The sequence below is a fragment of the Xenopus laevis genome, chromosome 5L, assembly GCF_017654675.1.
Source record: "Xenopus laevis strain J_2021 chromosome 5L, Xenopus_laevis_v10.1, whole genome shotgun sequence".
In the NCBI taxonomy this organism is placed as follows: domain Eukaryota; kingdom Metazoa; phylum Chordata; class Amphibia; order Anura; family Pipidae; genus Xenopus; species Xenopus laevis.
In genome coordinates this window covers 12,498,518-12,526,043 of record NC_054379.1, presented here as the reverse complement: position 1 = coordinate 12,526,043, position 27,526 = coordinate 12,498,518, and the positions used below count along the sequence as shown (strand labels likewise).

Below are 27,526 nucleotides of genomic sequence, written 5' to 3'. Positions count from 1 at the left end.
AGCAAGGTTAGCGGTCACTGTTAGCGCTCTCGGGCCCTGTCTTGCCAAGCTCTCTTCTTGCCAGTCCTACGAATGTCACGGAGAATAGACGGGGATTTACTAAGGTTAAGTGGAAGCCTGATGCTCCTGCTATCTGTGATGAGCATTCTCTATTTCTAAATATTGTACTCATTCTTCTTCCCAGAGACTATTACCCACTGTTACTATAGGCACCATCTCTCCCTACTATACCTGCTATCCCACAGTCACACTCCCTTCCCAGAGACTATTATCCACTGTTACTATAGACACCATCTCTCCCTACTATACCTGCTATCCCACAGTCATACTCCCTTCCCAGAGACTATTATCCCACTGTTACTATAGGCACCATCTCTCCCTACTATACCTGCTATCCCACAGTCACACTCCCTTCCCAGAGACTATTATCCACTGTTACTATAGACACCATCTCTCCCTACTATACCTGCTATCCCACAGTCACACTCCCTTCCCAGAGACTATTATCCACTCTTACTATAGGCACCATCTCTCCCTACTATACCTGCTATCCCACAGTCACACTCCCTTCCCAGAGACTATTATCCTACTGTTACTATAGACACCATCTCTCCCTACTATACCTGCTATCCCACAGTCACACTCCCTTCCCAGAGACTATTATCCACTCTTACTATAGGCACCATCTCTCCCTACTATACCTGCTATCCCACAGTCACACTCCCTTCCCAGAGACTATTATCCTACTGTTACTATAGACACCATCTCTCCCTACTATACCTGCTATCCCACAGTCACACTCCCTTCCCAGAGACTATTACCCACTGTTACTATAGACACCATCTCTCCCTACTATACCTGCTATCCCACAGTCATACTCCCTTCCCAGAGACTATTATCCCACTGTTACTATAGACACATCTCTCCCTACTATACCTGCTATCCCACAGTCACACTCCCTTCCCAGAGACTATTATCCACTGTTACTATAGGCACCATCTCTCCCTACTATACCTGCTATCCCACAGTCACACTCCCTTACCAGAGACTATTATCCCACTGTTACTATAGACACCATCTCTCCCTACTATACCTGTTATCCCACAGTCGCACTCCCTTCCCAGAGACTATTATCCCACTGTTACTATAGACACCATCTCTCCCTACTATACCTGCTATCCCACAGTCACACTCCCTTCCCAGAGACTATTATCCACTGTTACTATAGGCACCATCTCTCCCTACTATACCTGCTATCTCACAGTCACAGTTCCTTCCCAGAGACTATTATCCCACTGTTACTATAGGCACCATCTCTCCCTACTATACCTGCTATCCCACAGTCACACTCCCTTCCCAGAGACTATTATCCACTGTTACTATAGGCACCATCTCTCCCTACTATACCTGCTATCCCACAGTCACACTCCCTTCCCAGAGACTATTATCCCACTGTTACTATAGACACCATCTCTCCCTACTATACCTGCTATCCCACAGTCACACTCTCTTCCCAGAGACTATTATCCACTGTTACAATAGACACCATCTCTCCCTACTATATCAGTGATAATAAACTACAAATCAGGTTTAAGGTGGACTTTGGGTGAGTTTTCCTAGGAATGTTGGAGTTTATGATTTCTTTACTATAAAAGGACAATGAAATGCTGACGGTAAGCAGAAGACAATGTGAAGGAGAAAAGGGTATTGGTATTTTGGATACTCTTGACTGCTCAGCTTGGAGAGAGAGAGAGAGTTATTCTTGTCACAAATCCTTTTGTCTGCATCTGCTGACTGCCTGGCCGTAGCCAAAAGCATACTTTAACTGTTTTGTCACCTCCTAACATCACATGCATCAGCTGTTGGGCTTTTGTTACGGGTATTGTCCAACTAATCCACTGAGGCTGTTCTACTGTGCAGTAAATAAAACAGAAACTGCTTCTCAGACAATTCAACATGAATATTTCAGATGGCTTTTACTACTCTGATTCACAAAACAAAACATAACTCCAAAAAAAAAAGAGAAGCCTCTTTAACTCTGAATCCTTATGCCCCCCGGCTAGCTTTGTGTGCCGACGGCAAGCCATTCTGGGCTACTCTTCCAATTTAGGTAATTAGGAAAGTTTTTTTTTTATTTTGCCTTTGGCAACAGCAGGGAATTGGCATCTTGCAGCCTTCCAGATGTGGTGGCACTACAATTCCCAGCATCCCCTATGCAGCCTTTAAGCCAAGGAGAAATTCCAGAATCTGCAGTGCGTGGCTTTTATCTGTCAGTTTGGGGTGGGGTGCAGAATGACAGTTGCAACTAGCTCCCTGTATATGAAAGGGGGGAAGATTTCACATCTCGCTAGAATCCCTATAAGGGACATGTGAAGTCAGATAGAGCAGGACTTGGGGTTTTAAGGGGATTTACCCTTTAATTGGATAATAAGAAGGCAATTTGACATTTTGCCCAGAATCTCTTCAGTTTTTACATTATTCTCTGGTTGTTATGGCACAAATTTCCTTAGCAACAAGACAATGATTTCAGTTGCTTTATGATTGGCTGGGTTAGATCAGCAAGGCATACACTGTTTCTGTGCAACATGTTGTATCGAGTTCACATATGGTTTTGGGGTACACTGGGGGACCCTTAAACTGTGCTCAGAGATGGTCCAGCAGTTTAGGTATTATTGACCATACCACCAAACTATCTGAGCATGCAACTCATGGTGGGCGGGGTGCAGATCACTCCAATCCCGTGTCCTCAATTCCTCTTAGATCCAATCATTCATCTATCACTACGACATAATGGAACAACTATATTTGGCCCTCCCAATGGATGACCGATTCACATGATATTTAGCTGAGCTTTTTGGTTGGATACCTTAAAGGTCACCCAGTGCATGACCACCAGTGATGGCTGCACCTCAATATGTTTCAGTGCAGCCTATCAAAGGAAGCCTTGCCATGGTGGTTGGGTAAAGCCATGGGGCCCACATTGGCACCACCAATTGCTCTATGCCTTGCAGTTGTAGTAGGACATACCCAGAGTTAATTGCACCTACAGCAACTTAGTCACCTGTTCCCACCTGAACTTTTTTGGTCCATGGGCACCTAGGTGTACCCTTCTGCTGTGAGGAACCACTCATAAGAACTGAGCAAGAGGCATAAAATACAATTCGTATGGCTCCGTAGAGTCAAATTAGCCATACAGAACTAATGTACAGATGAGATGTATAGTTTTAGGTCAGCTTTCCATAAAGATCTAAAGTCTAAAAAACATGATACTTGAGGAAAGGACCCGGCCAGTTCAAGTGCTTTACCGAGAATTCATTCACCCTTGTGTGCACATGATTCCTCTGAACAAACTTTCCTACCCCTGCTGTTTGTCCAGTCAATATTGACTGAGGAGAAATCAACCTCCTGATAGCCAAGGCACATGTTGTCTTCTGCTGGACTTGTCTAGATATGATCAGGCTCATCCAGTGAAAAGCTTGGAAAAAAAGAATTATCCACCTCTCCTCTATCATTAGCCTTCAGCCACAGGCAGAGAGGAACAGCTGCAAAACTCATACCATACGCATGAGTGCTGTTACATGGGATAATGTACCCCCTACTGTAATTAATAAGGATATTAGAATAAGGATATTAGATAAGGGGTTCTGTGACCACATAAAGACACAAGGCTGCAGGCTGAGTTATACAGGGAACTCTGAGTATCACTCATAAGGGATACTGTACCCCCTACTGTAAATGATAAGGATATTAGAAGTCACTGAGGGGTTGTTCTGTGACCATATAAAGGCACAAGGCTGCAGGCTGAGTCATACAGGGAACTGTGAGTATCACTCATGTATTATAAGGGATAATGTACCCCCTACTGTAAATGATAAGGATATTAGAAGTCACTGAGGGGTTGTTCTGTGACCATATAAAGGCACAAGGCTGCAGGCTGAATTATACAGGGAACTCTGAGTATCACTCATGTATTATAAGGGATACTGTACCCCCTACTGTAAATGATAAGGATATTAGAAGTCACTGAGGGGTTGTTCTGTGACCATATAAAGGCACAAGGCTGCAGGCTGAGTTATACAGGGAACTCTGAGTATCACTCATGTATTATAAGGGATACTGTACCCCCTACTGTAAATGATAAGGATATTAGAAGTCACTGAGGGGTTGTTCTGTGACCATATAAAGGCACAAGGCTGCAGGCTGAGTTATACAGGGAACTCTGAGTATCACTCATGTATTATAAGGGATAATGTACCCCCTACTGTAAATGATAAGGATATTAGAAGTCACTGAGTGGTTGTTCTGTGACCATATAAAGGCACAAGGCTACAGGCTGAGTTATACAGGGAACTCTGAGTATCACTCATGTATTATAAGGGATAATGTACCCCCTACTGTAAATGATAAGGATATTAGAAGTCACTGAGGGGTTGTTCTGTGACCATATAAAGGCACAAGGCTGCAGGCTGAGTTATACAGAGAACTCTGAGTATCACTCATATATTGTATAACCACTATTTGTATCTGCAATTATGACGGTTAACTTCAGAATGGCCTTCAGAATGCCACAAATGTTAGTTGCTACATTTTAGCAATATTTTTCCTTCTCAGCTACCCCTGAAAAATGTGAAACATTCACTCTGGGGGGGGGGGGGTTCCAATGAGATATCATCATTTCCCGACTTGTTTACATTTGTTAAAGATTAAAATATCCAGGTCAAGAAATGTCCAACCTGTGACCCTGTAGCGGTTATTTTGCAACTCCCAGCATCAACCAGGAAATAGACCTTATTTCTATGTGTGTTTTGTTTATTGCAAAAAGATTAATGCAGGTGGACATAATTCATTGTGTGAACAAGACATTCCTTCTTTACATAATTGCATTCGTGGAAAAAATGAAGATGCCATACTGATTGGACAACATTTTAAATAAAACACAGTTTTTAAGGGAATTTGCATTGCTGTTTATAATGCAGTCCATGAAGAATTTCTAATATATATATATATGTCTCAAAAGAAGCTAGAACACACAGGACTTATGCAGAAAAAAATATTTTTATTTTAACAGAAAAAAACGAATGTTTCGGCTAGCTCCCTAGCCTTTCTCTAGCCCAAACGTTAGTTTTTTTTCTGTTAAAATAAAAACCTTTTTTTCTGCATAAGTCCGATGTGTTCTAGCTTCTTTATATATATATATGTGCAATATGAATGCAACAATCAGGAAAATAAATATTCTGTTTTATGGTTGTGATAGAGAATGCTTAAAGCTCATGTGACATAAAATCCCCCATTGGGATTATTACATTCCGTTATATATATGGGGCGGCAGCCTAAGTACAGTGAATACAGTGAAACATTCTATTCTATTTAAATTTTACTAGTCTCTCTCTGTATTAAAAATGTAATGAAAAATGGTCACTTTTGAAAACATAAGGTTTAGTAAACTGTGTCCTTTGTTCAGCTGGCAGGTAGTGATGGGCGGATCTGTGCCGTTTCTCTTCGCTGAAAAATTGGCAAATATAACGAAAAATTCGTGAAATGGCAAAAAATTGGAGAAAAGCATTGAAATCAATGGGCGTCAAAATAATTTTGACGCGTGACAATTTTATGCAAGCGACTATACTGAAGCGCGGCAATTTTTTTTGCGGGGGATTTTTCACCAGTGAATTTTCACCGCAGTATCGCAAATGTATTCGCTGGTGATGAAATGTAGAAATCCGCTGCAAATTTGTACCTGGCAAATTTATTCGCCCATCACTACTTGCAGGCTGTAATGGGAGACAATAGAAGGGCTGAGCCCTAAGATCCTGAGCAGAAGCGCAAGAGCATTAAGCGGTGCCTCTGTCCAGGGTCTGTCTAGATAAAAAACCCAGAGTGAGGTTCAGAGTGCAGCATCGGCAGGTTAAGGTCAGCCCTGTCTATAATACTTGATATAGGTCGGGCAGTAGTGATGTGCAAGTCAGGAAAAACTCAATCTGCACCCAACCCTAACCTGCAGAACCTTAAACTGCAGCAAAATGTTGCCATTGGAGGACCTGCACCCAACCTGTACCCATGTCTTCTCACTCTGTACATTACTTCTGTACACGCCTCTAGGTTTCAAGACACAAAATCTTCTGGAGCAGTGGAGGAGTGTATTTCCCCAGTTTGACCCAAACCCAACCCCAACCAGGAATGGTTGGCTAAATTCCAACCCAAATCCGACGGTCAACCCAAGGGTCACGATGGGTTTCAGGTCAACCAACACATTATTAGCAGGCAGTAAATACATGGCATCACTGCTCCCTAACTTGCAGGAACTTATGAACACAATGCTCCAAAACACAGGTAATGTTGCATTCATGGAGGTGGCTGCAGGTCTTTGGAAGGCAGGGTTCAAAAATTGAGGGATTACACCAATTTTTTGCACTTTGCACCCTGCCATGCAGCTTGTAAATAGCTCTCCTAAGGATAATGCTACACTAGGCTGAAACTTACATGCCGAGAATCAGCCCCTACGGTGCAATTAGCCACTTACCTTGCCTGCACCCGGAATATTGCGTTGACCCAGGTACAGGCAAGGTATAGAGCTAATTGCAGCATAGGGGCTGATTTGCCCAGTGTGGGATTAGCCTTATGTTTCTTCCCAGCATTTGATATTACAGGCCAAGCACAAGTAACACATTTTTTGTTCCGGCGACAGACTCCCTTTAGAATAAAAAACAAGCAGTCCTTTGAATTCAGGGGCAGAATTCAGACACAGAGATAATCAATAATCTGTGAGCTAAAGGTCCGTGACAAGGTAAACCAGTTGGCAAGGCACTTTGTCAAACAGAACTGAGCTTTCTCAGCCAGATAAAGTTGGTTACTGAACGGGTCAGTGTGTTGCAACCAGCTCTTTGGCCTTCAAACATTCTGCTTACATCTACAGCAAAAGCTGGACAAACACACTTTAAAGTGATAAGGCCAGTTCTAGAAAGATTAACGCTTTATTTATGCTGAAAACCCCCTGCTGAAAAGAGAAAGCTCCGCGTTATAATCACTCGACAAACAATATCACCTTCTAAGATTAAATTATTTCTCATCGGTGTGGCCTGGTGGCTTCTGAGACAACCAACTTTTTTATAAATGTGTGTTGTTTTTTTTTTAACTTGGGCTTTAAAGTACTGTTTTTTTTTTATTTGGGGTAAAAATGCGGTTAAAGGTCATACTCGGTCAGCACAGTCCCACAGGGGTTAAAGAGTCACTTTGTGTGTTGGCCCAGGCGACTTTTAAGAGATACGAGAGGGGACCTAGACATCTGTTCTTTAGAAATGCAAGGAGATAAAAAGGAGAGAAGGAGAGCGCAGAAGAAATGCAAAGATGAATAAATGAACAAGGCTTGACAAAGGAAGCTTTAGATTTGGGCATTCTTGTCTGGCTAGGAGGCAGTCACTAAGGCTAATGAAGCATTGGTGATATGGGACGTATGCCAGCGCAACAAAGAAGATGGGCATCAGCTCTGCAGATGTGCCAAAGCCCTAGAGGGAAATAATGACATAATCACCATCAGTGTCACAGACCAGACTGTACGCAAGGTGAAACGGGGGAAAATAAATAAATCTTTACAAGCTTTTGGGAAGCTCTCACCCTCAATCCTCAGTCTAATAAACAGAGCAAGGAGGTTGGAGATTTGCTTTGCATGGACTTTTTTTTTTTATCCCCTCCGTTCAGTGTTTATTCCCCCCTGAATGTCTCTGCTCGGCTAAAGTGTTCAGCACAAGGGAGCACTTCCAAGCTATTGACTTGTATGGGGAGAGGGGGGAGCGGATTCGCTTTCTGCAATTTGCCACTTGTATTGTAAGTCAAAAACACTCAACGTTACTTTGGCCGAGGGTGTGAAACGCCTGTGATCTTAGAGGAGCATTAAAATAATAATAGTAGTACCACTAGAATATGTGTTTGAGCTTTATAGCACTATATTTATATACTGATTATAAAATAAGGTAAACATTGGATCGTTTGTGGAGGCTTTTTTGTTTCACTAAAGGTTTCTATACTCCAATACTCTGCAATACTCAACCAGTTCAACCTTCCCATTACTCCATTACTCAGTTGGACCAACAGCCCAAAAGTGAAGAGAAGTTACCAATGCACCAGGCACTCTTCAACGGTTCTAATTCATAAACGTGTCACACCAAATGGTCTAGAAGTATAGTAACCCAAATCTGGGCACTGTAGTGGGTCATCAAGTTAAATCAGTAAGATGGCACTAGGTGCAGAGAGTAACACCATAGAGGTAGCAAAGGCTCCGGTGCAACCTACATTTGCTGTATGTCTGAATGATGGGTAGGGGGTAAGCAGACTTGGATTTATGGGCAGTAGAGATGGGCGAATTTGTCCCGCTTCGCTTCAGCGAAAAATTTGCGAAACGCATAGAAGTCAATGGGCGTCACAATGGACGCCTGCGACAATTGTTAAACATGCGCCTATTTTGGCCAAATGCATTGAAGTCAATGGGCGTCTGAATAATTTTTACGCGTGACAATGTACATACGCACGACCCAAATTTTTTGGACAAGCCAATTTTTTTGCTGCCGAATTTTCTCAGTTGTTTCGCTAATTTATTTGCCAGCGGAAAAATTAGGAAATTTGCCACAAATTTGCACCTGGAGAATTTATTCGCCCATCCCTAATGGGCAGGCCGCAAAAGGCCTGGAATGGCAAAAATTAGGGAGTGGCAAATCATCCTCTAGCTACATCAAGAGTTTGCAAAGTTGCAAAGCCGATGGGGGAAGAATTCACAAAATAGCAGAGATGGCAGGGGAGCAGGCGGGTGTGAGGGGGGTACAAGTGTGGAGGAGTCGGTGCAAGTGGGGAAGTCAGGTGTGAGCAGGGGGTCAGGTGCAAGCGGAGGTAGACCTTTGGGCCTATGCCTATGCCAATGAGTCTCCACCACCCACCCCTTATGAATACACTGCTACTGAATATAGACAATACTGTATTAATCAATATGACTATTTTGGAGAGCAGTGACCTGTGCCAATAATAAATGACCCCTAGTGACATATATTATCTTCACCCTGAAGCATAATTAATCAGCATCATTCTGATTATTCATTAATTGAAATTTCCAATTTTATTTCATCACAGCAACCAGTCAAGTCTTCCATAGACACCTGTGAAATAGCGCCCCCTAGCTGTCATGCTCTGAACATGCCTGCCTGCGTGGATTTCTTTCTTTTCTGACATTTACAAACATTCTATCCTTTTGCTTTTTAACACAATGGCTGTGCAACATATTTTGCCGAGTAACATGCCGAGATAGCCGGAAGCAGTGAGTGTGACTTGTGCTAAGTGACCCTTATCAGTCGGCGGCTGGCAGTGAGTAAGCAAGGTGTCTGTCCTAGGGCAGTCTCCTAACTGTTTTCATAAGTGACTTCTGTCGGTTGAAAGCAAATGACTGCTTGAGAAAGTGAAGAAAACAATAGCTTGCAACCCCCGACGAGAATCTGGAAACAAAGCGCTTGGCTTTGCCAGTGTCCCTTTTCATTGCTTCCAATTAAAGATTCATAAGAATAACTTTAATTTTTTATGAGTCCCTTTTTATTCAGGGGCATATTAGCTGTGTCTACGTACGATCGTATCTACAGTTTCTTCTTAAGTACAGGGAACTTGTTGCATGCGTGCTGTTCTATCTTATCCACCCTAATGGGAAATGCTCAGCTTGAGTGGAAAAACCCAGCTTTATTTATTCATTCAAGCACTAGTATGGTCCAAGCAGAAAAGACTCCAAGAGACTGTAGTAGTGACCCTATCATGTACCTGGAAATGTATATTCTAGCACCCTTGGCTTTTACTTTATGTTAGATGTTTGTCAGGGTTAATGGCCTTATCCTGGGAATGAACCATTTCTTCTCCAAAGCATTGTATTTGGGGATAGAGTAGCTTCAAAGTTTAGATGTGACTGCTTGAGGGGCCCTTTATACCCCGGATAGCTATGCACTCCCTTTAAGAAGAACCAGCAGAAACACCGATTCAGCTGCTCCTTAGATTTAGAAAAGAAGCGCAGACGGAATCTACATACAACAGCCCACATACAACAAGCTTTTCAAGGAGCTGGCAACCTGACATTCCAGTTTGGTTGTTTTCATCCCTAATAGCAATCTTCCTGGTAAAGAAGAGAAAAAGTCATATGGCTGAATTAGTCATTTCTTGTATGAGTATTCCCTTTTATAAAATTTTGAAAATAAATGATCAGATGTGAATTTGCCTACAACAATACCTGCTATTGCCAGCTCCTAATTGGCCCATTCATGGTGCCCTCCTGATGGTCTACCCAACCAACGTCTGGGCAGATATCTCATATCTCAATCTTAAAGTGTATGCACGACTTCATGTAAAAAATAGTCCTTAGACAGAAATCTGTTGTCCCATGACCAAAGCCGTTGTTTAACAAGGTGCAAATAGGCCCTGCAACAACCAAACACAGCCCTGACCTATACTGTAGCTTAGGGTTAGGGTTAAGGTGGCCATACCAAGGCAGATTTAAGATGCACCTTATCTGTCTGTGTATGGGGGCTTCCAACAGGCCCACCTGACCCATATCTGGCCAAAAATTGGCCAGATGTTGATGAGGCAGGTTTGATTTTCCCGTTGCATTCAGGTTGTCTTCTACTCGTTGGTGAAGTCTTTGACGTGGCATTTGGCACAGCAGCAATTATAATCCAATCTTTGTATCAAGGGCCCAATGAACCGATCAGCCCAATATTTCCCACCTCAAGGTGGGCATATCAGTAAAAGATCTGCTAATTTTTTGACCTTGCCAAGCAAGCAGATCTTATAATGTATGGCCAGCTTTAGACTAAATAGCGTTGAAAATTGGCCATGTTTTCTTCCATGTATGTGGCAAAAATTGGGTAAAATCCAGTACCCAACTCTTCACCTGCTCTCTCTCTCTCTCTCTCTCTCTCTCTCTCTCTCTCTCTCTCTCTCTCTCTCTCTCTCTCTCTCTCTCTCTCTCTCTCTCTCTTCTCTCTCTCTCTCTCTCTCTCTCTCTCTCTCTCTCTCTCTATATATATATATATATATATATATATATATATATATAAAATAGTAGGAATGTACCGAATCAAGGATTCCAGTGCCTGGCCTAACCAAATCCACACAAAAAAGAAAGTAACATTTTTTTTAAACCATGCACATATTGCATGGTTCTCTTTAGCCCTTTTTTTTTCATAATTTACATATGCAAATTAGGGTTCAGATTTGGTTCGATATTCAGACAAATCTTTCAAAAAAGGTTTCAGGATTCGGCCAAAACCTAAAATAGTGGATTCGGTGCATCCCTACAAAATAGTAACTCCAATAAGAAGTGAAATGTCTATAATTATTGAATTCTGAATTTCGACGTACCCTCATTAAATGCCCATGTGGCCAAAAGTCAGCTGATTTATTATTATTATTTATTATGAAGCTAGTGTTATTGGTTGCAGCATGTTTTGGGCATCAAAGGGTGAAGCCCAAGGTTACGTAAGAGAGCTCAATCAATGCTTAATAGGAGTAGCTTGCCCCCAAAACTTTTTTTTTTTCAATCTATAAATGGACAAAGGTATTGATCCGTTGCTCTGGGAGCTATAATAACTACTAGCAGCTGTTAGATTAAGCTCCACTTTTTGTGTGTGTGCCTATTGATAACTTTTCTTCTTGTAGCATGAAGGAGATCTGAATGTCAGACAATAGACATCAACCGCACGCACTGTCTTTGAACTTTCCTCATCTCAGAAGGACAATTAATTATGAGGGCCTTAGGGTAGGTCACAGCAAGGGAAAGCCTACCGCTGGCCGAGACTCTATCTGTGCCTGGTGACGGAGGAGCAGTCACTTAAAAAAAAAAAGGAAAATAAAAAAACCCAGGCACAATGCATCAAGTAGAGGTGGCGGAGCAGCGAGGAAAAGGTTGGTATTGTATGGAGCTGTTATTGCATAATTCTATTCTGCATGTGAAATCGTCCATACACAAAACACAAGGGGGAGAAGGAGGGGAAAAGAAAAAGAGATCCACAGGGTAGGTTACAGCCAGAATTGACTTCTCTCTGTGGTGTATCAAAACGGACGGTCTTTTTCACCAAATCATTTCACAGATGCAAAACAGCCCAACACAAAGAGTTGAGACTTTTTCTCCTACATTAAATAGAGTAACTGATAAGGTCAGACATATGATACCTAAAGACATGAATCTGTGAACTCTTGAAGTCAAAGGACTTCTGTGTGCACAATCTTTCAAAGGAACTAGATCACAGAACTCCACTGAATCCCCCTTTAAACTTTATGAAGCAGGAGGAGAAAAAGCTCTAAGTAGGGGAGCCTGACAGAAGAGCCTTGAACTATTTTCTGAAGGAAAGATGAGACCCTCCGTACGCTGCCACAAAACATCTTTCTTTTTCTTTTTTTTTTTTTTTTCCAAAGGCTCTTCTGAACTTTGATATGTGCCAAGGCACCGCTATTGAAAGCTGTATAATTATGTGCTATACCCACTGTAGAAAATGCTTTGTTCATCCCAACAAAGAACAATAAGGAAAAGTAAAGCCACGTTACACTGTATCTTTTTTTTCTTCTTAAAGGATGTTGAAAAAAGGTCACGATATGGTAGAACTAATAGAGCTGTTGACTCAGTCAGTGTAAAGTATAGCTCAGGGGGCTTCCGATGGAACCGGTGACAATAAGACGAGAAGGAGCCACCGTCGTATTGATGGACATTAAAACAAAGGTTACAAAACGCTTCCTGGTATCGATGAACATCTACTGCACAGAGAAGAATGGCCCAGAATAATAAGTAAGGAGCTGAAGAGCAGAAAAATAAAGGAAAGTGCCTGCAGTTTTTTCCCCTGTTGTGAGTTCTAGTAACGAGTGAAATACGTAGGGTGATTTGGCTTTTCTTAACCTACCAAAAATGGTGCCTTGCTGTTCTCCCTTTAATAAAGTGACCTTTCTTTCTCCAGTAGTAGTAATTAATTAGAAATTAATATTTTCTGTGATGAAGTCCAAAACATGTTCAGATGGAACCCCGGCCATGCCAAATGATATACTAGTAAGTTACAATTCCGTAACTGTGTTATTAGCAGTAGATGTTATTCAGGTGGATACTGATAATTGTAACTCTCTTGGGATACTTATTACCCAGGAATCCACCATATTTTGAACCATTTACTCAAAATAACCCATAGGAATCCAACTTAGAGAACCCAAACCTTCTGGAATCATTTGGGAAATCCGGTACTCCATATGCATTTATACTGTAATCTAGATTTATATAGCACTCTGTGTATGCCCACTGCTATATCTCTTATAATACAGTAATTAAATTAAGAGACACTAGAGGGAGGAGGTTCCAATAAAGCTTACAATCTAAGTGGAAGAGTAACAGACTTAAAGAGGTAGGGCATGGCATGGATGTGGGTGGCTTGAAAAGATGTTGAATTTTGGAGGAATACTTGCAAAGGGCTTTGAAGGTTATTCTTAACACAGCCCCATTCTAGATGCACATTGAGTATAACAAAACAACATGAATTATAATAACAAATAGTGACATTTTCCGCACCTGTAGAAATGACATGAGGATACCTATAGCTAAAGAATAAAAGGGCTTCATGTCTTCTCAGACCATTAGATGCATGAAATCCAACTACTTTTCTTTTTAACTGATCTTCTCTTTAACTGGTCTGTAGTCCGCAAAAGAAGCATGGCTTCCATAGAGTACTGCTAACCTTAAATTGTAAGCTCCACCTGGACATGGGCCAATGTGAACGATGAAAAACCTCTGTAAATCTTGTATCTTGTCCACCTCAATGCTTTTTGGTATTCTACTTTTATTTTACCAGGGTGAAAATGTGAATATGAACAAGGCTGAGCTGTTAGTCATCAACTGAATAATGTGAATCTGCTTCTGTAAGCACCTCTGGGTCTTGTCCATAACGCTGCAGTTAAACTGACGGGGCGAAAATCTTCATTGTCTACTTTGACTTTGCTCTTAATGGCTTATAGCAGGGCGCACTACAGGGAGCGGCCAGCTAGCGACACGCTTTATGATGGGATAAGTTCAGTGCTTAATCATCTCCTGTGTAACCTATCTAGCAAGTCAATATGAAAGTCAAGTACATTTGGAGACACACTAGGGCGACACCACCGTGTAGTGCTCAAGCTGTGATTTCAGGAGGAACAGCATCTTATTGGACGTTAATCACATTGAAAGATCAGCAAACTGTGTCTAAGAGGAACTGATACTATATAAAGCAAATGCTGGGCTTGCTAAAAATCATTTTCAGATCCAGTTTCATCACAAGACACCTATTTTAATGCCATAGGTAAACCCTACATTTTTAGCATTGATCTCAAACGTGTCCAAATTGAGGTTCTCCGACTGTTGTGTTGAGCTACAACATTGTTTGGATTACTGTTATAGTTAATTATTCAGTTTATGTTTTTCTTGTTTGAGCACAATAAGAGTACTTTCATGTCACACAAGCATTTTAACACTTGTACTGGTCATTTGGTTAATGGGCCATTGCAATATATGGATGATATTCCATCCCCCACTCATATTAATAAATAAAGTGGGTAACAAAGATGTGAAATACTCTGGAGAGTAGTGATGGGCGAATTTATTCACCAGGCGCGAATTCGCGGCGAATTCGCGCGATTCGCCGCCAGTGAATAAATTCTCGAGAAGCTCGCGAAAATTCACCGACAAAAATTCGCCAGCGTCAAAAAAACAGATGCCAGCATCAAAAACGAGACGCCGTTTCACTAATTTTTTGCCGTTTCCGAATTTCGCGCAAAATATGGAAGAGCTGAATTGCACCCTGAGATGACCTACCTACTTATAGAATTCCTTCCTTCTACCCTAAGGACTAAGGCACACATGGTATTTTGGCCGCTGTGATGTAGACAAAGTTAGCCCAAAGCAATATCTCAGGCCATCCCAAGTAGTCAACTATGAAACCATTTGCTAAACCCTGTTCCATTAACTAGGTAACTAGAATGCCTTGGGATGGCATACTTTCAGTAGATATTCCTCCAATTTTAGATAACTGATTACAAGTATTGTTCTTCAAAAAAAAACATAGTAACAAAGAACCTTCTGCAAAAATGTAAAGTATATTCATTTAACCTAACTAATTAATGGCAATTAGCAAGACCACTGCCCTGCCATTTCATTTTCCAAACCCCATGTATGCCATTCCATATTTACGCCTTTCAGGGCTATGCATGACAATGATATGCAGACTATTAAACCAAAGCACAACTAATTCCCAGCGCCATGGATGATCATACCTCAAAGTCGTTGGCTTTATTGTAGTGCATGTTCAGAGCTCGGTACAGCTCACAATCTCGGGTGATGCACAGCTCTTCAGTGCTGGTGATGCCATCATTAATGGCTTGCCGGGCATACTTCTCCATCTGAATGTAGTAAAACTCGCGGAAATTGCTAAACCACTTGATGAGTTGGGAGGTGATGCATCTGTTGAACTGCAATAGACAATGATCCAGAATTAATACTCGTGCTCGGTAAACATGAAAAGTGCCATGTGGCATGGGCATTTAATAAGAATCTCTTATTATTTGTAGGGTAAAACCTAGAGAACTGACACTCAGTTATAGTTTATATGCTTATTTATATTTTTGGGTAACGTGGATAACAGTGGGGTACATTTATTAAAAGGGCACAGTAAGCAGAGGGTAATCCAGGACATGATTAGGGAGAGTTCAGCTATCACATGATGTCCCATGGCTGAGCACATATATGTTCTCCTGTGTGCTCATATTGCATGCATCCCATCCAAATCTAAATGCTTGTCTCAAAGCAGAAACACCCCTGAGAATATGTTTCAGCTGTGGTGAACATTGAGATAAAACAGATTTTTTGGGGCCCATAATTTGTATGAAGTAGGACCATCCAAGCTAAGTCCCTTCAGCAATTGTTAACTACCAGCACCCAGTGAAGGGTCAGAGGATGGGCAAAACAAAGAGCTAGTGTTGACATCTTACCCTTCCATCTCCTTCACACCCTACTGTCACCATCTTGCACTAAAAAATGCTGTTCTACGTAGTCCTACTATGTATCCAAAGATAGCTCTGACTATCATCAGTTATACTATTTCCTGAAGATATATCACACAGCTCCAATGGAGGCTTTGTTTATCATTGAAGGAGAAACAAGGTTGGCTGTGCAGTCTTCTGCTCTAAAAAGGCAGTCATGTTTATCTTCACCAGGTCTCTTGAGAAACCCTTTATATAGAAGTTAATCTCTTGCGCACGATGAAAACATTTTGGAAACATGAGCCACAGTAAAATCCACTGTTGGCCCAGACAATAATCTCAAATAAATCTTAGATGAATCCTCACCCAGAAGATAGAGTTTGTATTCTTGTTTGGTCATTAGCATTGGTCATTAAGAAAACTAAGTCTAAAATCTCAGTGATGTTTGTGCTACATACTGGGATCCTTAAAGGCAGCCTACACTGGGAGTTGTAGTGCTACAGATTTATCATGAATGATCCAAAGAGAGAATATGGGGTATTTCAGAGGTGTATAAAGACCAACGGAGTATGTTTACTTAGGCATTGTGCTTCATTTTGTTCATGCATTTGGGCAGTATTTGAAAGTATGAATTATGCAAACACCCCGTAGAATATGCTGATGCCAAAAACAGTTACATATTTATCTCTCCTTGAGACAGAGGAAGGTAACAGGTGGGGTTCAAGTACCTTACAAATAAGATAAGTAATTAACTTGTCTTGGTTATCCAATACCGTGGATATGCCTTGTTTGAACATACACCTTCATAATTAACTCAAGTCTTCTTCTGCTTCTATTACTTTTCTCTTGCAAAGCTCTTTTTTGAATAAAGAAAAAGAGAGGGGCCTGTTGTTTTGCTTCAAAAACAAAGTTAGAGGAACTTGAGAGGATGGGGCATTAAGTTTGTATTTAAGACTTGCTACCTCTTACCTAAACCATAACTGGTATTCAATTCCCTCCTTTGAGTCCAAAATCCTCTGCTGAACTAATATACCTTTTGGATGACTAATAATATAACTAATATACCTTTTGCCTAAATAAAGAGTAAAGGTTTTTTTGAGATGTTCCTTGAGTTGTTGTTCTTCATAAACCCTGAAAACCTTTCTTTATACACAATATTTTGCTACAGACTGTCCTGTATTACACAGGAAGTATCTTTGGGAGACAGAGGAGGGACTCAATAAAATCCCATAGCTTTAAATCTCGCCGGCAGATATGAAAGCACCCCTGCCTTTTGTCATTAGATGCATGCACTCTTCTGAAGACCAAGAAAGAGATGAACGTTTAATCAAAAATCAACAAAGAACACTTATCAAACACAGGCCATGAGAACATGCAGGACTCATCAAGATGACAGCTAAAGTGTGCATGGGGGCTGTAATTACTGCGCAGAAAGTTGTTTCTATGTTAACAAAGATAATGAAGTGAATGAAAATTCATGGCAGGGAATCTGAGGAAACAGAAGCAGGGAGACTGGTGTTCCTCCCAAAAGGCCATCTTGCATCATAATTGCCATGCAGTTGCAAGAGTCCTTGCAGATAATTGACCAGAAAATGATTAAGTCATCGTCAAATCGCTTCTGCTTGTGAGAGTTCAAACATGTACTTAACCTATCCAAGAATTATATTTTCTCTGTGTGTGTCTGTTCTGTTTCTATTCAGCCTTGCGGGGAACCTGATTAAAAACACAACTGAAGAACCCCCCCCCCCAGTTATCTGATCCTCTGCTTTGCCGGATCTCAATAGAACGTCAAACCATTACGGTTTTGCTGAATTTGGAGTCCTTTCCATTTTATCTAAGCAGTAAAATACACTGTCCAAATTTCCAGACACTGAGATAAGGACGACAGGTCCCCGTGACGGTTTACTGTTCCCTCTGTTTTTTTTTTTTTTTTAATTCTTTTACAATAAGAAACAAAACATTACAAAATGATAGCAGGCTGTGCACTGGGGAATGAAAATTGCTTTGACATGGAGATTAGGCGCTCGTATTGTTACAAGACATTGTCTCACATGGACAAGAGTACTGTAGAGAATAGGAAAAAAAAATAATAGAAAGGGTATTTTTCTTTTCTAGAACGGCCACAAATGACCTAATGAGAACAAGAAAAAGTAAGTGTGCATGCCATCATTTAGCAACAGCGCATTATAAAGGGAGATTTAAAGTGTTTTGTTTGAAAAAGGGGGAAAAAAATGAAAGAAAACAATGGGGGTGGTTAACAGAAAGATCACATGCAAAATGACAAAATGGAACAGCCTGGTGGATAACTGGCCTAAATTGAGTGTTTAATTTTCTTTCTGAACTGATTTTGAGGGTTGTTTAAAGACTGGGCTTTGATGGCCTCTTTGATGATCTTTCAGCAAGGCTTTTCTTTGAGCAGCCAACTGCAAACCCTTGTAGATGTCAAGTGAAATGTTACAGGCTGTCCCAAGACATCTCTGTCCCTTTCATTGGTTCTTAGTTGAGCCATGGGCTTGAGCACTGGTCAAGACTAGGACACATTCATATCAACTTTTCAGTAGGGAATCTTTAACTAAAACACAGGGCCACAGAAGTCAATCAGCCAATATTCAAGGGCTCAGTTTTGGAGTGGAGAAGCAAGGAAGAGTTATTATTTTATTAACATTATTAACACGTATTTATATAGCGCCAACATATTGTGTAGCACTGAGTTGTATTTATTCTGATAACAGGGTGATAACTTGATGGAAGCTTCAAGAGGAACCAAGAGGCATTCCAGCAGGGGGCTTTACTTGCACAGGAGTAGAGGTTTTAAACTTTGATTGACAAAAATACTCTCATGGAAGTTTACATTGAAAAGCATTTTTATGGGCCAGAAAAAAGTGTTAAAGAGTTAAAGATATTGAAAGATATTTAAAGATATTCAAAGTTCTCATATTGGGGTGTTCAAGTCTTGTTCTACCGTTGTAGGAAGTGATTAGCTAAAAAAAATAATAATTAAAAACTACCCCCATAACTTGAAGCAAAACTACCAAAACTACCATAACAACCATAACAAGAACCTATACTCAATAACCATTCACACATGCAATGAAATCTAACTACATAGCACATTTATGGGAGCTGCTAAACCCCTAGAAGTGTCTTTTAAAAGCTCAATTGCTAAATAATTCAGAAAATAAAGGTCTAATGCTGGCTTATACATATATAAAGACACAGTCCAGTTGCTAGAGTTAGTGACCCTAGGAACCAGATATCAGGCTAAATGCCAAACTGCAGAAAATTAAATATGAACAACTCAAATACTGCAAAAAATTGAAGACCAACTAAAAAGACCAGCAGTCTACACACCATACTAAAAGGGAATACACCGGGCAAAAAACAAATTTTCCCATGAACGGTATTACATGCCCTTACATATCAGCTGTATTTTGACTGCTCCCCGCAGAAGAATGTTTTGACATTCTAACATAAGGTCGATTGCGGAAAAGACAAAGGCAAAGATTTGCATAAAAAAAAGGATGGAGGGAAATTTTGATTTTAACTGATTTGTGCTGAACACTGTTTTTGTTTCTTGGCCCCTTTATTTTCCCCCTCCCCAACATAAACAAGGGAAAGACTTGTGTTTCATTTTCATAATTATTTATTATTACCATCTCCTTTGTCTTTCTGACAAAAGAAGGGAAGAAGGATGGATTGTTCTACAAAGAAAAGCGAAGACATCTGTAGGGCGCTAATGTGTTGGTGCAAAAAACTAATCACTAGTAAAAAGGCCCAGTGTTTGTGCCGAGGAAGAGTCAAGCTCGCCGGCTAACGTTTCCCACGGGATGATATTGCCTCAATGTGGGCTCAGGGGACTTCCTAAATACTCAACAAAAGCACTAGCAGCCAAATCAATCTTCCACTGTAATCTGGCAGAACCAGGGTTTGGGATAGAGACCTACAAACCTTAGTTATACTGTACACGAATTATACGCCTCTGTCTCTTTATGGTATATATCAATCAACAACAGTATCTATCTATCTACTGTAATGTCAATGGGTCTGCCAATGGCTGTCAAGTGGTTGATTTACAGCTAAAAGCTGCAGGTTGTAGTTCCCAGAATGGACAATATCCAATTATCACACAATGTAGTAACATTTAATTTAGGGATACACCTAATTCCAGTTTAAGTTTCGGATTTGGGGAAATCCGAAACTGTCCAACCACATTGAATCCAAACCCTTGACGTCATGACTATATAGCTCCAGAGAACTGAACATGATCATTTTTTTTTTCATTGACATATGATGTAATTTTAAAATGTTTCTTATATTTGAATACGCAAATTAGGGTTCAAATTCGGGTTCATGTTTGACTAAATCTGTACTGGAAGGCGTTCTAAAGAAAAAAAATTCAATTTTAGTTCATGCCTAATTTAATTTGCACTTTTATCAGTGGAGTAGGAATCTTAGGCTGTAAGCTCTGGCGGCACAGTGAATGATGGCAGTCTCTTTCAGGGCTTTCTAAATAAAGTATAATAATAATCCCTAGGGTTTCCAGAGCCTGGAAAAGTCGCTGTCTATGTGAACGCTCACCCTTTATTTTATATTAAATACACCGAGGAGATGTGAGCTGCTTGTGCAAATGGGACTCATTTAATCCCAAGATTTATTCTGTGCCGAGGGTCCTTAACACTGTGTGAGCCGTAGGGGTGCAGGGAAAGTTTACAAGAAAGACCAAGATGCAGGATAAATGGATTCTTTATGCTTGACCCCTCAGTGGCTTCCTATAAAGATCTAATGAGGTCAAGGCTAACTATTCCCCGTGGGGCACTATAAAGGGAACCAAAATAAGCCCAGCACGGATAAGTATTATTTTAAGTAGAAATGTAAATGTCGGTGAATAAACTTTCTTACTAATAGGAGGAAACCCTCTTATCTTATGCCCCAATCTGTCGGCATAGGTAGCACATATTCTGCCTGGAAAGATTGTTATGTCCATTATTTATAAGTGGCTGAAGCTCTGGTTAATGATGGGAGGAAAGCAACAGAACCAAGTCGCCCTAAATGGAAGGGGTGTCCGTCTGTTGGGGTTTTAATCATTTCTGTTTCAGAGGGGGGGGAGAGCTTTGTGCTGATACAAGGGGAGAGGGGGTTGGTGGCAAGTTTATTGGCAGGGTTTTAAAGTGCGGCTACTGAATACAAAGGGCAGCTTGGTAAAATCAGGCCATGGTTGCAACCGATAAAATTGCATTTATTTGCCCCTGTGCTTTTATTACATACAAACATGGAAATAAACCAGTGCAAAATACTAATTTAAAAGAAAATGAAGCCTACATGAAATTTAACAATAATAATCTTTTATTTAGTCATTAATTACTGTTATCCAGAATACTGGGGACCTGGGGTTTTCTGGCTAACAGATCTTTCCGTAATTTGGATCTTCACACCTTAATTCTGTTAGAAAATCATGTCAACATTAAATAAACCCAATAGGCTGGTTTTGCTTCCAATAAGGATTAATTATATCTTAAATGGGATCAAGTACAAGGTACAGCTATGGGACCTGTTATCCAGAATGCTCAGGACCTGGGGTTTTCCAGATAACGGATCTTTCTGTAATTTGGATCTCCATACCTTAAGTCTACTAGAAAATCATGTAAACAATCAATAAACCCAATAGGCTGGTTTTGCTTCCAATAAGGATTAATTAGATCTTAGTTGGGATCAAGTACAAGCTACTGTTCTATTATTACACAGAAATGGGGATTATTTAGACAAAATGTAATTCTGAGCTTTCTAGATACTGGGTTTCCAGATAACTGATCCCATACCTGTATTTATTAATGAATAAATACTCTCAGGCTTCCTGACTACCTGTAAAGTATATTCCATTGGATAATTACTTTCTGGTGTTCCCAGAAAATATATTTCCACCATGGGAACTCCTTTCATGCTGAGGCTGCTGGGACTTGTAGTTCCAAAGAGCTCAACAGGTCAGCGGCCCATCGGTTTCACTTGGGGATATGGCTCCTTAAATAAGGGTAAGATCATTTCAGCCTGGTAACTACTATTTGCATGGAAATCCATACAAATAAATGATAAAATAACCATTTTTGATGCTTTTCTGTGGAATTAAATGTAGCTACTTAATATTTGCTCTGGGTGGAACCAGCTTGGAAGTTGGTGGGGGCATCAAACATTCCACAGCCAATCAGTGCATTAGAATGTTCACGGGAATAGGACACACTCGAATATCAGAATATTCGATTTTCCGCAATTGGAAAGTTAATGCAGGTATGGGACCTATTATCCAGAATGCTCGGGACCTAGGGCTTTCCGGATAATGGATCTTTCTGTAATCTGGATCTTCATACCTTAAGTCTAATAGAAAATCATGAAAACATTAAATAAACCCAATAGGCTGGTTTTGCTTCCAATAAGGATTAATTAGATCTTAGTTGGGATCAAGTACAAGGAACCGTGTTTTTATTATTAGAGAGAAAAAGGAACTCATTTTGAAGAATTTTAAACATTTGGATAAAATTTTGTCTATGGGAGACAGCCTTTACATAATTTGGAGCTTTATGGATAATGGGTTTCTGGATAACGGATCCTGTACCTGTACCAGATGTAGAATAAAGATTTGCAGCTGCTAAAATAATGATACTCTTAAATTCAAGGTTCGACTGATTTCTTGTCTGTTGGCTGCGGCTTGACTGTTGCATTTTGTGCTGAACATGAATATTCCACATCAAGTCTCTTTGAGCATATGCTCCGCTCCCAAACAGCAGAAGGATTTCCGCTAACAACGATGCAAATGCAATCTGTGCCGATTTCTACAGAAAAACCCCCTTTTATAACCCAAATGTAGAGCGGACGTTCCTGCCCTGGTGTGTGACGCGGGTGCAACGCAAAGAGTCGAAGGTCCAAGGGGAAATAAATCCTGAATTCTAAATAAATAAATATATATATTTCTCTACAGTCTGAAGCAATCTAATCTTGTGCAAAGCAGATTAAAGGGAGCTATTAGAGAACCCGACCCATTGCTAGATGGATAATCCCACTGCATGCTACAGGGTCAGGGAATGTTTAACCATTTACCCGCCAGGCTGCTGTCATAGGTCAATGGGGAAACTAGGGTTAAATGCACTAGCAAAGCCCTAGTAGCTACTCTATGTCTCTTGTTTAAAGCCAAACTAATAAATAATAGGAATAATAATGAGATCTTTTAAAAAGAATTTAACCCCATGCTGTCTGTGACTGGGATTTAACCCATGTACCCCCGCTCAGCTGATTGTAGATTTAACCCCCAAATCAGAAATGATTATAAATATATTGTCTTTATCTCTTTTCCCAATGGAAAGCAAAATCCTCATCTTCGTGATTGTAAGTTTAACCCCATCCTGTACCTTCCACTTTAAGTCAAGGACAGGGCACGGAAGCTCAGTATTAGCAGAAATGATGAAACCAACACAGAAAAGTATTAACTCTCTCTTCCCATTCTGCTAAATGCATATTTATGTTATTTTTAACCCTCTGCTTCCCATTTGCCGCAGTGTAAAGTCATCGATTCCTCTCTCAGATCTGTGCTTTCTGCTTCAGGGTAGAACAGTTATATTTAGAAGGATCTGCTGCTCTTCAAACACGTATTATTTGATGACTGATGTGTAGCGATGGGCGAATTTGTTTGTGGAAATTTGCGAAACAGTGGAATTCACAAACGTATTGAAGTCAATGGGCGTCAAAATAATTTTTATTCGCACGCCTATCTTGTCCAAATGCATTTCAAGTCAACGTGTGTCCAAGTAATTTTGACGCGCGTTTTTCCGCCAGCGACTTTTGCAGCAGTTTCGTGAATGTATTCGCTGCCTGCAAAACTTGGAAATTCGCACCTGGCGAATTTATTTGCCCATCACTACTGATGTGGGGTAACAAGAGCTTCTACAGCTTCTTATCTTTGGGTCCCATGGATAAGCTCGACTACAATTCCCAACATTGCTCCGCATGGGGAGGGTTATTAACTAAAATCCGAATTTATCTCGTTATTTAGTTAAAAATTTGACCTTACTTATTATTTAAAAAGTTAGCTAAACTAAAAAAAACATACGAAAAATCGTATAATATGTTTTTTTGGGCTTTCTCCTCGAATCGTATGTTTTTTCGGGTTTTTGACTGAAAATATTGGATTTCCAGGCTAAACCCAGCACAGACTACAATTAGGATAGGAAGCTCTGCCATTGACTTATACACAACCTTGGCAGGTCTGAGAGGGCGGATTTTCCGGTTTGGGTTTTTTGCAGCATTGGGATTTAAAAAAGCTTGAGTTTTTAAAAAAAAACCTGAAAAATGTATGTTTTGCCACAAAAAGCCTGACTGGAGTTTAGTAAATAACCCCTATAATTAAGAGTTTATGCATGCCAGCCTGTTAACATCTGGGGAGTCAAGATTAAAGGAAAAGCAAACCCTAAAGTTAAAAAACCTGTACCCCCCAGCCTAGCTGTTACCCCGGACAAATGCCCAAAAAGTCTTTACTTACCCATCGGTGCAGATTCTGTCCAGTGGGGTTCACAGGCGCCATCTTCTTCTCTTCGGTAATCTTCGGGAAGTAAGTGCCGTATCGGCGCATGCGCAGTTGAAGCAGTTTTCTGTTTCTGTGCATGTGGTGAAACTCACGGAAATTGCTGAACCGCCAGGAGAAGACCCGAAGATTACCGAAGAGAAGAAGATGGCACCCGTGAACCCCACTGAACAGAATCTGCACCGAGGGGTAAGTAAAGAGTTAGGGGCATTTCCCCGGGGTAGTAGCTATGCTGGGGGGAGGAGGGAGGAGGGAGGGGGATGTATTTAGGGTTTTTTAACTTTAGGGTTTGCTTTTCCTTTAAGAAACAGGCAGGGTTGGACTGTGGTGTGAAGCTACCCCAGGGGCCCCCACACCTCTTCTGGGACCCCCGCAACCCCTCCCCTCCCCCGCAGACCTCTTACTTACTTTTGTTGTGATCTGGGGAGGGCAGCAGGGAGCGATGGCAGAAGGCAGGCGGGGATCGGGTTTGGGGTGGCTGGACCCACCGGGTCCCGTCGGCCCAGTCCGACCCTGCAAAGTAAGGGAACTAGTGCAGATATGGGAATGGTAATCTCAGGGTAGGAATACAACTGTGTTCATTTTGCACCTCCACCACTGCTTATGTGGGTATCCTCGGGGTACCCCAGTTTCCGCCAAAACATATAGGCAGCTTAATTGGCTCTTGATTAAACTTCCCCTACTGCCTGTTAATGTGATAGGAACTAGGGATGCACCAATTCGGTTTGGGATTTGGCCTTTTTCAGCAGGATTTGGATTCCTTCTGCCCGACCAAACTGAATCCGAATCCTAATTTTCTTATTAGGGGCAGGGAGGGAATAGAAAGTAAAAAATGTTTCCCCTTCCCACCCCTAATTTGCATATGCAAAAGGATTCGGATTTGGTTCGATATTCGGGGGTTTGGCCAAATCCAAAATAGTGGATTCGGTGCATCCCTTATAGGAACCCTAGAATGTAAGCTCCACTGGGGCAGGGACTGATGTGAATGATGTATAATCTGTACTGCACTGCTGAACATGTTGGCGCTATATAAATAAAAGATAGTGATAACAGTAAGGCATAGAATCAGATCCTTAACTAATGATTTTGTTCCTTTCTTTATATTTAATGTCCTCTTAATTAAAAATAAAACGGCCACTCGTAGCCAAAGGACAGGTGGCCATTTCCCATTGAAATCTGTTCGGCTCTACACAGTACAAACTCAATAAAGCCGGCATCTGCTGTAGCCTAAATGTGCCTTATAGAGTTAAATCTCAGTATTTATGGGGAGGGGGGGAAGGTTGGTGCCCAATTCCATTAATAAAAACGGATGAGTCCACTTAAAAAATAACCCAGATATATTAGGGTGGTAAATGCTGTTTGACATGAATGGTGAAATTGTGCGATGTAGATTAAGGCGCCCTGCAGCTGCTGAACTACAACTCCCCAATCCTGTGGTTCATCTGGAGATGCAAAGATTCCTGGGAAATTATATAAGGGATAAAGCTTTGTTTGTCAGTCAGATCAGAATTAAACAACAGTAGAGACCTGCAGGGGATGTATAAATATCTACCAATTGTTACAGGACAACCCCCGCGGTACTTGCTGAAATTATTTAGCACTATTGCTGTGACCTATTTCAATACTAAAGCCAAAAACCCTTATGAGTAGTTTATATAATGCTGTCCTTGTATCTGAATAGTCCTTCACCGGCTTTACTCAGTTCTAAGTGATGTAACGAATCACGTTTCATTGATAAATAAAACCACCACTTAATCTATCTGAATTTTAGATTGTTTTTTTTTTATATATAGAACTGTAGTTTATTTACAGGGGAAAGAAACACACAGAACTTCTCTAGACAATTGATTATGATGATGATAAAGAAGATTACTTCCGAGGAAAAAAAAAAGCTAATGCTACAAGCTACAGGTATTAAAGGAACAGTAACACAAAAGAAAATTAAAGTTTTGAAAGGAACGACAATAAAATATACTGTTGCCCTGTACTGGTAAAACTGGTGTGTTTGCTTCAGAAACATTACTATAGTTTATATAAACAAGCTGCTGTGTAGCCATGCGGGCAGCCATTCAAGCACAGGATACACAGTAGATAACAGATAAGTACTACTATAGTTTATATAAACAAGCTGCTGTGTAGCCATGGGGGCAGCCATTCAAGCACAGAATACACAGTAGATAACAGATAAGTACTACTATAGTTTATATAAACAAGCTGCTGTGTAGCCATGGGGGCAGCCATTCAAGTACAGGATACACAGTAGATAACAGATAAGTACTACTATAGTTTATATAAACAAGCTGCTGTGTAGCCATGGGGGCAGCCATTCAAGCACAGGATACACAGTAGATAACAGATAAGTACTACTATAGTTTATATAAACAAGCTGCTGTGTAGCCATGGGGGCAGCCATTCAAGCACATGATACACAGTAGATAACAGATACATTCTGAAGAATCCCATTGTATACTACAGAGTTTATCTGTTTTCTGCTGTGTATCCTGTGCCTTTTCTCCTTTTTCAGCTTTGAATGGCTGCTCCCAAGGCTACACAGCAGCTTGTTTATATAAACTATTGTAGAGTTTCTGAATAAAATGCACTAGTTTTACTAGTACAGGGCAACAGTACATTATATTGTCATTCCTTTAAACCCTTTACATTTTTTGTGTTACTGTTCCTTTAAGTGTTCCCTTTAGTTGTTTTCTATTGAAACAACAGAGGCGACAGGTGCTCCTTCTTCAGCTGTTTTTTTTAATCAGGGCTTAAGCCTACGTGTCTCCCATAGAAGTACCTCCCCTAAAACTGACGGGTTTTCTACGTTTCACCTAAACTCCTTGATAACCTGCAGCCCAAGACCCCCAATGAGACGCAACAGGTTGTATCCACTAACACTGACCGTTCCCACCAAGTGCCAGCTTGTAGCAACTGCCGTCGACGTTGCGTTATTTTCCCAAACCCCTTCATTCT

The 27,526-nt window shown here is 40.8% G+C and overlaps 1 protein-coding gene across 5 annotated transcripts in view; it reads right to left on the bottom strand.

Annotated features, from left to right (window-relative positions):
• prox1.L (prospero homeobox 1 L homeolog) overlaps positions 1 to 27,526 on the bottom strand; it is a 54,819-nt gene that overhangs the window by 4,174 nt on the left and 23,119 nt on the right. For 3 of the 5 annotated variants that reach the window (XM_041562129.1, XM_041562130.1, NM_001090703.1), the window contains 1 exon segment: positions 15,292 to 15,486. In XM_041562129.1, coding sequence (XP_041418063.1) covers positions 15,292 to 15,486 — 195 coding nt within the window. 5 annotated transcript variants of the gene reach the window in all.